Below are 9,965 nucleotides of genomic sequence, written 5' to 3' on the forward strand. Positions count from 1 at the left end.
CTAGACTCGATTTCAAAAAAATAAAATTTTATTTTCTTTGATTATATATCCTAATGAAATTAATGGATTTGAATATCTATTTGCTATAATTAATATTAAAAAATTCCAGTCAATATTAAGAATAATGAGATACTTATATATCACTTTTAAAATCTTATTGCATTAATTAAATTAATTTCAAAATATTGTAAATTAAAAACTTAGTTAAGTATTCAACTAAAACATTATTAAATGTTTTTATATTTCTCAATGTAGAAATATTCGTATGAAACTCTAATAATTTTACCATATTCTAATTGATCCAAAGAAGCGAGAAACAAAAACTATTGATGCCAAAAAGCAGAAGTATCCAGAAAACAATAAATGATCCAAATTCAATGTATATACCCCACACCTCTTTCTGCGCTCTAAATAAAAATAATTAAATACACAATACACTACAAAATTATTCCTAACAAAATAGAATACCAAGAAAGTTACTCACATCACAAATATCCTAACTGGGTTGTCCCCTATTAAAATATGCTACATCTTTGTGCCCAATTATATACTTCTCACATTAAACTATTCATTTTTCCTTTTCATTTTCTGAGGGCTCCCTGAATAGAATAATAATAATATATCACAACCCATATTTTTTATACAATTATTTTTCGTTTTTTATACAATAATCCTCAATATTATTATTTTAATAATTTTTTATATTATTTAATTATAATATATCTAAATTTATCACATCAAATTTTTGCATACAACTCTCATAGTAGTAAAAGTATCATTTCTCCCCTAAATATTTCAAGGGACAACATGACTTTATTTTTTTCAATGGGAAAACCTACAAGCAAGCCCATGTTATCTTGTTCTTTTTCTTTCATTATGTTTTTTTTTAGCAAATCCCTTTCATATTTAAAAGATGAAGCAAGCAAACAGAATCCTCTCTTTTGATCTTGGTTTCACTCATCATCAAATCACTGGTCCTCTCTTTATAGAAATCTTAGATCTGCTTTTAACACAGGGTGGTGGTGGAACCTCATCACCAAGTTTAGATTAGAGACATATAAATATACAAGAGTAGAAGAAGAAGAAGAAGTAGAAGTTGGTTAGCAAGGTGGATCCAAGGCAAGGGAAGAGGTCTCTCCCTCCTGATGAGGAGAAAAAAGAAGCTTTCAACTTTCCTTTTCATCTCACACCATCTCAAAATCCAAAGGAACAAGCTTCACCATCACCCTTTTCAAACCTTATTATGAGTTCCAACCAAAACACCACCTTCTTCCCCACCCCACATGGTCAAATAACCAGTACTTCTAAATTTATTAATAGCCAGGATCCATCTCAAGCTACAACAAATCAAGGTAAACTGATTGTTACAACCTTGATTATCATCACTATCACACTATCTACTATTCTTAATTCATTTTACCATCTATGAATCAGGATCCATATCTCATGATTTTTTTCTTTCATTTTTTGGATACTCAGATATATGATCTTGTGTGAGATGGTTAGATAAAGCTTATCCAACTATTTTATTTTATAACATATTCAAAGATATTTTCACCGATAACCCGAGTGCAACTTACGTGATACTTCTTCTCTCTCAAAAGTAAAGAAGGAAAAAAAAGCATCATAAAGCTATAGTTTCTACCATATTTTGTTGTTTTCTCACCAAAAAAAAATCTTCACCTGTTACTGCATATGCACAACCTTCTCGAATCCTCGATCTGCCAATAACACGAGAGTTGAATTTGACACATTTCCATTATCTACCCTCAGTTTTATCATTATTGGCTCTCATGTACCATCTATTTAGTTTTTAGTCTAACTTTGACCATACTTGTACATCAATAAATGTTCTGCATTCAATTTCACATTGCATTTTTCCACTTTCCTTGTATCTTTTGCACACTATATGTCTTGAAAATGGACCAAACTTTAACTCACATGTGCTTGGTTTAATGATATGAAAATCAAACTTTTATGAATAAATGTTGAATGCATTTTTCTGTGAACAAAAACCTCAACTCTGATACAAGAACAACCTTGAAAAACTTATAAAATTAAATTTAAGCTTTTCTCTTTTGAAAGTTAGAGTAGAATGTTGCACACTAACTAGAAGCATTATTAATGGTTCAAATTTGAAGGTAATGCTGATATTAGGAAAAAGCACTATAGAGGAGTTAGGCAGAGACCTTGGGGGAAATGGGCAGCTGAAATAAGAGACCCTAAGAAAGCAGCAAGAGTGTGGCTTGGCACCTTTGACACAGCAGAAGCTGCAGCCATGGCTTATGATGTTGCGGCATTGAAGTTCAAAGGAAACAAAGCCAAGCTCAATTTTCCTGAACGTGTTGCTGTGCCACTACCACCACCAACCAACAACACCACTTCTTCAGCTTCTGCACAACCCTCTTCCCTCACACCACCACATCTTGGTGGCCATCATCAAACTCTACAAACTAGTGGCAGTAGTTCTCTTGTAGTGTCACCAACATCAGAAGAAGCAGAAGGGTTTCCGAGTCTGATGGAGTATGCACGGTTGCTGAAGTGTAGGGATGATGATGATTTCCAACGTGTTGCATTGGGGCTTTACCAGCACCATCCCAATGAGGAACTTCTCTATGGTTCTTCTCAGCCACCACCTGTGCCATTTTTTCTGTCTTCTTCGTCTTCTTCTACATTTGCATCTTCAACTTCTCAGGGTGATGTTGGAGGCTATGGTTCTTCTGGATTCTATAGTCATGGAGGGACTGGTTTTGATGCAGGGAACACGAGGGGATCATAGTTTTTTTTCTCTGAATTCTGAATACTGCATGAGAGTAGAGAGTGGGGGCTAGTGCCACAATTAAGGAAGTTCAAATCACATCTCTTATTTGTTTTTTTTTTTTAAATTCCAATTAAAAAATAATGCAATGAGGTAATTAAAAACTAAATAATACTACTTTTTCTTTCTTTTTTTTTCCTCCATCCATTTTTTTTATCTCCATGTAAAGCATTTATCATCTTTTTTTTATAATTTCTTTTTGCTGTAAATAGATTAGAAAATATGATTAATTCTAGATTTTTATGTAAATTTTTTCCCTCTTAAATGGGGTTATTACAGACAGTGGAGTAAATTATTACTAATGTGGTCTAAAATTTCTTAATCAACAGGTTAATAGGAATAATTTCTCAAATAAAGTTTAGGTCAATACTGTAAGTATTTTGAGTGTTATATTTTCTAATTAAATGAAAATTTCACTATAACAATTCATGCCAATACTCAATGTCTAACTTTTATTAGATGAATATTTGGAGTGAAGCTATAACTGTAATTAAAAAAAACATGAAAAGTATAAACTATAATTAGCTATCATTAGTAAAAATCATTGAAAATAATAAGAGAGGTTACTTTTTAATAATGTAATATGTTTCTACAAGAGAAATAAGAATGAAGCTCTCTGAAATAAAGACAAGTGCTTTTCGTCTGCATTTTGGGCATGTATACACTGAATTTTTGGTTAATTGTGATTAGACTTAAGACATATTTTTACTTCAATAAAATTAGTAAATTTTGATTTTCGTATCAGTAATCTTTATTTGTAGTTTTTTATAAATTTAAAAAATATTATTTTAATATTATATGACACACTATTTAAATATTAAATTTTAGTATTATGATATAATTTTAAAGAATATTAAAAATATTGGTTATTTATTTTTCTAAAATTAAATATCAGAACTAAAATTTACTAATATTAAAACAAAATAATTATTTAACAAAAATTAAAACAAAAAATCAGATATTTTTATATTAAAATTTATGCTATACAACAAGTACCATCACATAAAAATTCAAAAGAGAAAAATAAAAGTTCACATATTTTACAAGACTAAAAGAAGTTATTTCAAATTTTATAACTAACAAATAAAAGTCAAATTTCACTAAAATCATATTTAAATTTTATTTTATCTTTTTAATCACTACTTCTAACGAAACAATTATATGTTTGATCGTTGTCTAATTTGGTCATTTCAATTTTATTCATTATATGTATATGAATTAATAATGTGTGAAAACTCTAAAATTAATTGATGGTAAATTTTGAAAGCTTGGACCCTATAATATACCTACCTTGTTGTAGTTTGAGGCCAAATAATACGACAACACAGTGCATGCGTGTGTGCTATGCAACCTCACATTTCCACATATCATGTCATGTTATTATACATCTAAAATGTCATGTTTTTTCTCAATTAAGTGAGACAAAATTCATTACTAACAAAGTTCGTCCCCACTTATATGTAAAGTTAAAGCGATAGTAACATAAGAATATATAGGGAGGGAAATTGACATATTTGCAGCACATAAGATTTAAAATTAGTTCCTTTATACAGAAATATTATTAGTAATGACTAAAGTAGTGTTTGGGGGAAGAAGAAATAAATAAATAAAAATAACCATTTTCAAAACTGGGTATAATTATTTATTTTCTTTTGTGCGCAAAAACATTATTTTATATACTTTGTAATTCTAATTAGGTTGATATTTTAATCTATATCAATAATTTGTAAGATATATTTGTTTAGTGATAATATTGATACGGATTTATTCATAAAATGAGTAATTGACACGGAGATTTGAGTGTATATGATATGGGTATTCTCTTTCATTAATTATATTTTGTTTTGAATTGGGATAATTTATACCGAATTCTCTCATTTCGAAATGGACCTTACAGCATGCTCGTATCTTATTAACATTGAAATTTGAAAATGTTCGGATGTCTAATAAAGCGAAAGCAAGAAATGAATGAGGATCGGAAGGATTACACATGTGATATATGTGATGAAGAAATGACAACCAAACATGGTATAAAGATTCAGAAGAGCATCCATGCATTCATTTTAGGTCTTCAATGCCTCCTAAATATTTCGTATGTCCTCAATGTAACTTAACTTTTGATACCAAACGAGGTTTAAATGGACACAAATGAGTTCATAAACGTGGTAATATTGGTAGTAATAGTAATTCTCGTGTTTTAGATCGTGATTTTGATTTTAATCAACCACCACCTAATTATTAATTTCTTATATTAATTCATATATTTAATTTGATATGAGCATTTTGAATAAATTTTTCATCAATACTACTTATTCAATAAAATAAAAATAAAGCTTACAAATTGAAAAGTTGAGTGATATGATCATACTTCACACATAAATGCTACTTATTTAAAGATTTAAAAGTTCACTGTAAAAACAATGATAGTATACTATTTTTCCTTAACTAATTTTTTTCCAGAGGATTTTAATGAGTAAGAATTTAACTAGGCACATCCTTAAATGAATTAAATAAAATTCATTTTTTTAACGTTACATACTCAATTCTAACATTAATAATTGGTTCAAAGTTAGTTGAATAGTATTCGTTCAAAGTTAATCATTATTTCTTAAGAGCAAATTGGCTCAAAATTTAGCTGATTACAAGTAAACTACTCAATTCAAGTTCAGTCGTAATTATTGTTAGCTCAAAATTAATCATTTTTTATTAAGTTTAAAGTTAATTGTCGACTATTGGTTCAAAGTTAACCAGTATCAATCAATTGACTCAAGGTTAGTCAATTATTATTAAACTCCTCGATTCAAAGTTAGTTTATTACACTTGGCTCCAAGATAACCAATCATTATTTAGTTGGCTAAAGGTTTTCCATTTATCATTTATTCATGATTTAATATGCCTTAATCAAAATATACTTGTGCAAACAAACTACAATGAAAGTCGAACCAACCAGTCGACTCCACTATAGAGAATCACCACGTGGACGATCCTAGGAATGTAAAAGAGGACGGTCACCTAGATCACGAGGATCGACTAGAGATCGGTCTCGGGAACCAAGATCCTCCTGAAAAGAACATATGGTTGCTTTGGTAGATCTTGATCCTCAGTTGAATGATACTCGTATTGAGCCTAGTGAGGATCTTCACCCATTGCCCTACGTGATGAAGAACATACAACACACATAGGGACATCACTGCAGTAGGCCGACAACATGTTGGTAAGTCAGACACTTATTGAAAATGTTGACTTATTTTCCTGGACGACCTCTGATATGCCAGGGGTAAATCCAAACATTATCATACATCACCTTTCAGTGTATAAAGAGGCACGACCAGTCGCCCAGAAGAAAAGGAAGATGAGTGAAGAGAAGTGCAATGCATCACGCAAGGAAGCTGACAAGCATCTCAAAGCCAACTTCATAAAGATAGCACAGTACACCACATGGTTGGATATGTGATCATGGTCAAAAAATCTAATGGTAAGTGGAGGATGTGCACAAATTACACGACCACAACAAGGCTTGTCCGAAATATGCCTACCCTTTGCCAAACATCGACCACCAAGTTGACAGGGTGGCCGGTCATTGTATTTTGAGTTTCCTAGATGCATACTCCGGATATAACAAAATCCAGAGGCTTCCAAGGGACAAGGTGAAAACAACTTTCATGACTAACAGTGATAACTTCTACTACGAAGTCATCTCATTTGGTTTAAAGAACCCTGGTGCAATCTACCAGATACAAATGGACCAAATTTTCAAAGGAATACTCAGCCGAAACGTTGAAGTTTACATTGATGACATAGTTGTCAAATCTGATTCATGCCTATAGCACATCCAAGATCTCAAAGAAGTCTTCAAAGCTCTCAAAGATCATGGTGTGCGCCTTAACCCTGATAAGTGTGTGTTCAGAGTGGAAGGCGGAAAATTCGTAGGCTTCATTCTCACCCATCGTGGCATCAAAGCGAATCCAGAAAAGTGTAGGGCTCTCACTAAAATGAGAAGTCCTAAGAATACAAAAGAAATACAGAAGTTGATCGTTCAAATAATAGCCTTATCCATATTTGTACCAAAACTAGGAGAAAAGACTACGCCAATCGTCCAACTTTTGCGGAAAGTGGAAAAATTTAACTGGACAACTGAATGTGAAGAAATCTTTCTCCACTTAAAAGCATTCTTGACAGCTCCTCCGATCATACAAAAACTGGATGCCAAATGACCAATTATTGTATTTCTTGCAATATCAGAAGAAGCAATCACCACGAACTTAGTACAAAAAGTTGAAAAAGAAGAACGATCGATTTATTTCATTAGCCGGGTGTTACACGACGCAAAGGTCCGTTATCATGATTGAAAAGGTAGCCCTGACACTTATTATTACTACAAGAAGAATGCAAACGTATTTTCAAAATCACCACATTATAGTCAAGACCGACTATCCTATTATGAAGATCATAGCTAAACCTAATCTGGCTGGACGAATGATTGGATGGGCGGTTGAGTTATCTAAATTTCACATCCAATATCAACCAAGGGGAGTAATCAAGTCCCAAATCCTAAGGACTTTATGGCTAAACTCAGTCCTAAACTGATCGAGGATGAAGATCTCCAATGGATCTTACATGTGGATGGTTCATCTAACAATAAGTCGTGTAGAGCAGGAATAGTCCTTGAAGGCCCGGGCAGTATCCTCTTAGAACAATCATTGAATTTTGACTTCAAAACTTCAAACATAAGGAAAAATATGATGCCATCTTGGTCGGGCTTACTTTAGCACATGATATGGAAGCCCAACACTTAATATGTAGAAGCGACTCTCAGCAAGTAGTCGAACAGGTTAAAGGAGAATTCGAGGTGAAAGAGTCTTTACTCCAAAAGTATTATCACCTCGTTCTAAATCTTATGTCTAACTTCAAGAAGGTTCAAATTGAATACATCTTACGTGAGCATAATGACAGAGCCGACATGCTTTCAAGGTTGGCCACTACTAAAAAGAAAGGACTACATCGTTCGGTCATCTACGTAGTTCTCAAGAATCCTAATGTCACCACGGACGAGTGCGTGGTCATTATGAAAAAGAAATGTGGATGACACCCATTAGACGCTTCCTAGAAAACTATGAGTGTGGAGCACAAGAGGAGAAAACAATGAGGCAGCGAACGCTCTATTTGTCCTTGTTGGTTTTTATATGTATCGTCGAGGCTACACTCGACCTTTATTAAAATGTATCTCAGCAAATCAAGTCAACTACGTCATGCACGAAATACATGAGGGTGTATGTCATAATCACTCAGGAGCACGAACTATGGTTGCCAAAAGTACTCAAGGGAAGATACTATTGGTTGACCGTCCAGGGTGACTGTGCTGAATTTAGGCGCAAATGTTTGAAGTGTCAAGAGTATGGATAGATGTCGAACCCTTGGCAGCCATTACAACACAAAATGTTCAAAATTTTGTATGGAAAAATATAATATTTCATTTTGGTGTAGCACATGTTATTATGACTGACAATGGTCGACATTTCATCGATCATAGACTTGCAGAGTTTTACGAAAAGCTCAACATCAAGCACATCACCAATTCAGTAAAATACCCTCATTCGAAGCTGCCAATAAAGTAATTCTCAATGAATTAAAGAAAAGACTTGGCCTAGCGAAAATTAAATGGATCGAAGAACTCATTGAAGTCTTATGGGCTTATCGCTATACACGTTAGACTAATACTCAGGAAACTCCATATAGTCTGATGTACGACAATGAGGTTATGATACCAGTAAAAGTCAAGGAACATTCTCTACAACATCAACTATTTGACATTAACATCAACCAGGAGAGCTTATTTGACGGACTCAACTTAATCAATGAATTTAGAGACAAGAGAAGAATAAGAGAACAAGCTTGCAAGATCTGAGCGGTTAGAAGATACAATTCAATGATGGAACCTCGAAGATTTCAAAAACGAGATTTGGTTTTGTAAATGCGTAACGAGGGTATGAAAAATGAAGGAAAATTTTCTAGCAACTACGAAGGACCACTTATTATTTGGAATATTTGTTAGGAAAAATTGTATCGAAAACGTGGAATGTCACGCATCTCAAATTTTATTACAGTTAATATAATGAATAGTGTACTCTTTCCTCGCTTGGTTGTTTTATCCCTAAGGAGGATTTTCGACCGAGAAGGTTTTAACGAGGCATTTTAAAATTACATGTTGATTATTTCAGTTTTTGGCAAAAGCACTACACTACCCTTTAATGTAAGAGGCCACATAAACCTAATCGGTTAAGGCAATTCGCTTAACAATTGACAACCCTTGCCGACCGCACATCTAAAAGCGCCTACGTGGTAAGGAAAATGCCATTAAGATGTTATCCCACCATACCTAGTCGATCAATGTAGTTTGCTTAACAAATGGCAACCCTTGTCAACTGGACATGTCAACACCGACATGGTCAGGGATATTTCCTTAAAACGAGTTATATCATCATGCTTTCAAAACCCATGAATATCGAGCAAGGAAATTTTCTTAAGAATTAGCAACCCTAGTCAAACGGCAACATGATGCAATTAATAAAACACCCAACCAATTCATCAAATGTATTCAGTTGAGCCTAAAAGCTTAACACACTGTTTGTTTGAAGAAAATGTCCAGTCTATGTTAAAAAGTGAGTAAATATTAAGGTGCACGCTCAACAACAAGAGTTACATAACGCCCAAACAACATTCCAAAAAACTTAATCTTAAATGATTATTTGACTATTTGATTACAAGTTATTTTAAAAAAAAAGGCAAGATTATTTCAACATACATTCAATTGGAATTTTGATCATTTTCAACTTTATTAAAGTTTATCTGAGCCTTCAAGTTCGACAAATATAATTCGGTCGACAATACGATATAATAATTCACACACATGAAGAAAAAATATTGCATAAATTAAATAAAAGTATTCAAATTGTTTAAGGTCCACACCCCTGACCCAAAGGTAAATTTAAGTATTTATAAAAGGTCGAACAACCCTTCCAAAAATTGTTCGACCTCCTCATTTGCCTTGGCGTCACCACCACCTTCATCTTGGCTTTCATCTTTTTCATCTCCGTCAGTCGAGACCAACTCGTCGTTGATGATGTCTTTTGTCTCATCATAGCATCAT

General features: G+C 33.0%; 1 protein-coding gene across 2 annotated transcripts; it reads left to right on the plus strand.

The window, feature by feature from the left end:
- The first annotated feature begins 793 nt into the window (after positions 1 to 793).
- On the plus strand, positions 794 to 2,952 carry LOC137837253 (uncharacterized). Of its 2 annotated transcripts, none has more exons than XM_068646204.2 (2): positions 794 to 1,352; positions 2,142 to 2,952. In XM_068646204.2, the coding sequence occupies exons 1-2, from the start codon at positions 1,244 to 1,246 to the stop codon at positions 2,777 to 2,779; spliced, it is 747 nt and encodes a 248-aa protein (XP_068502305.1). In that variant the 5' UTR covers positions 794 to 1,243; the 3' UTR covers positions 2,780 to 2,952. The 2 variants fall into 2 exon arrangements, with proteins under 2 accessions (XP_068502305.1, XP_090157912.1); XM_090301786.1 differs by having other exon boundaries at positions 930 to 1,352; positions 2,158 to 2,952.
- Positions 2,953 to 9,965: the final 7,013 nt, after the last annotated feature.

Source organism: Phaseolus vulgaris, chromosome 4 (assembly GCF_051622355.1).
Source record: "Phaseolus vulgaris cultivar YP4 chromosome 4, ASM5162235v1, whole genome shotgun sequence".
Taxonomy (NCBI): Eukaryota; Viridiplantae; Streptophyta; class Magnoliopsida; order Fabales; family Fabaceae; genus Phaseolus; species Phaseolus vulgaris.

What these genes read in the sequence shown, in the direction of transcription:
- LOC137837253 (XM_068646204.2), top strand. Translation starts at nt 1,244, where the DNA reads ATGAGTTCCAACCAAAACACCACCTTCTTCCCCACCCCACATGGTCAA. An exon ending in TCAAGCTACAACAAATCAAG is followed by an intron (nt 1,353 to 2,141) that starts GTAAACTGATTG and finishes TCAAATTTGAAG; the next exon opens with GTAATGCTGATATTAGGAAA.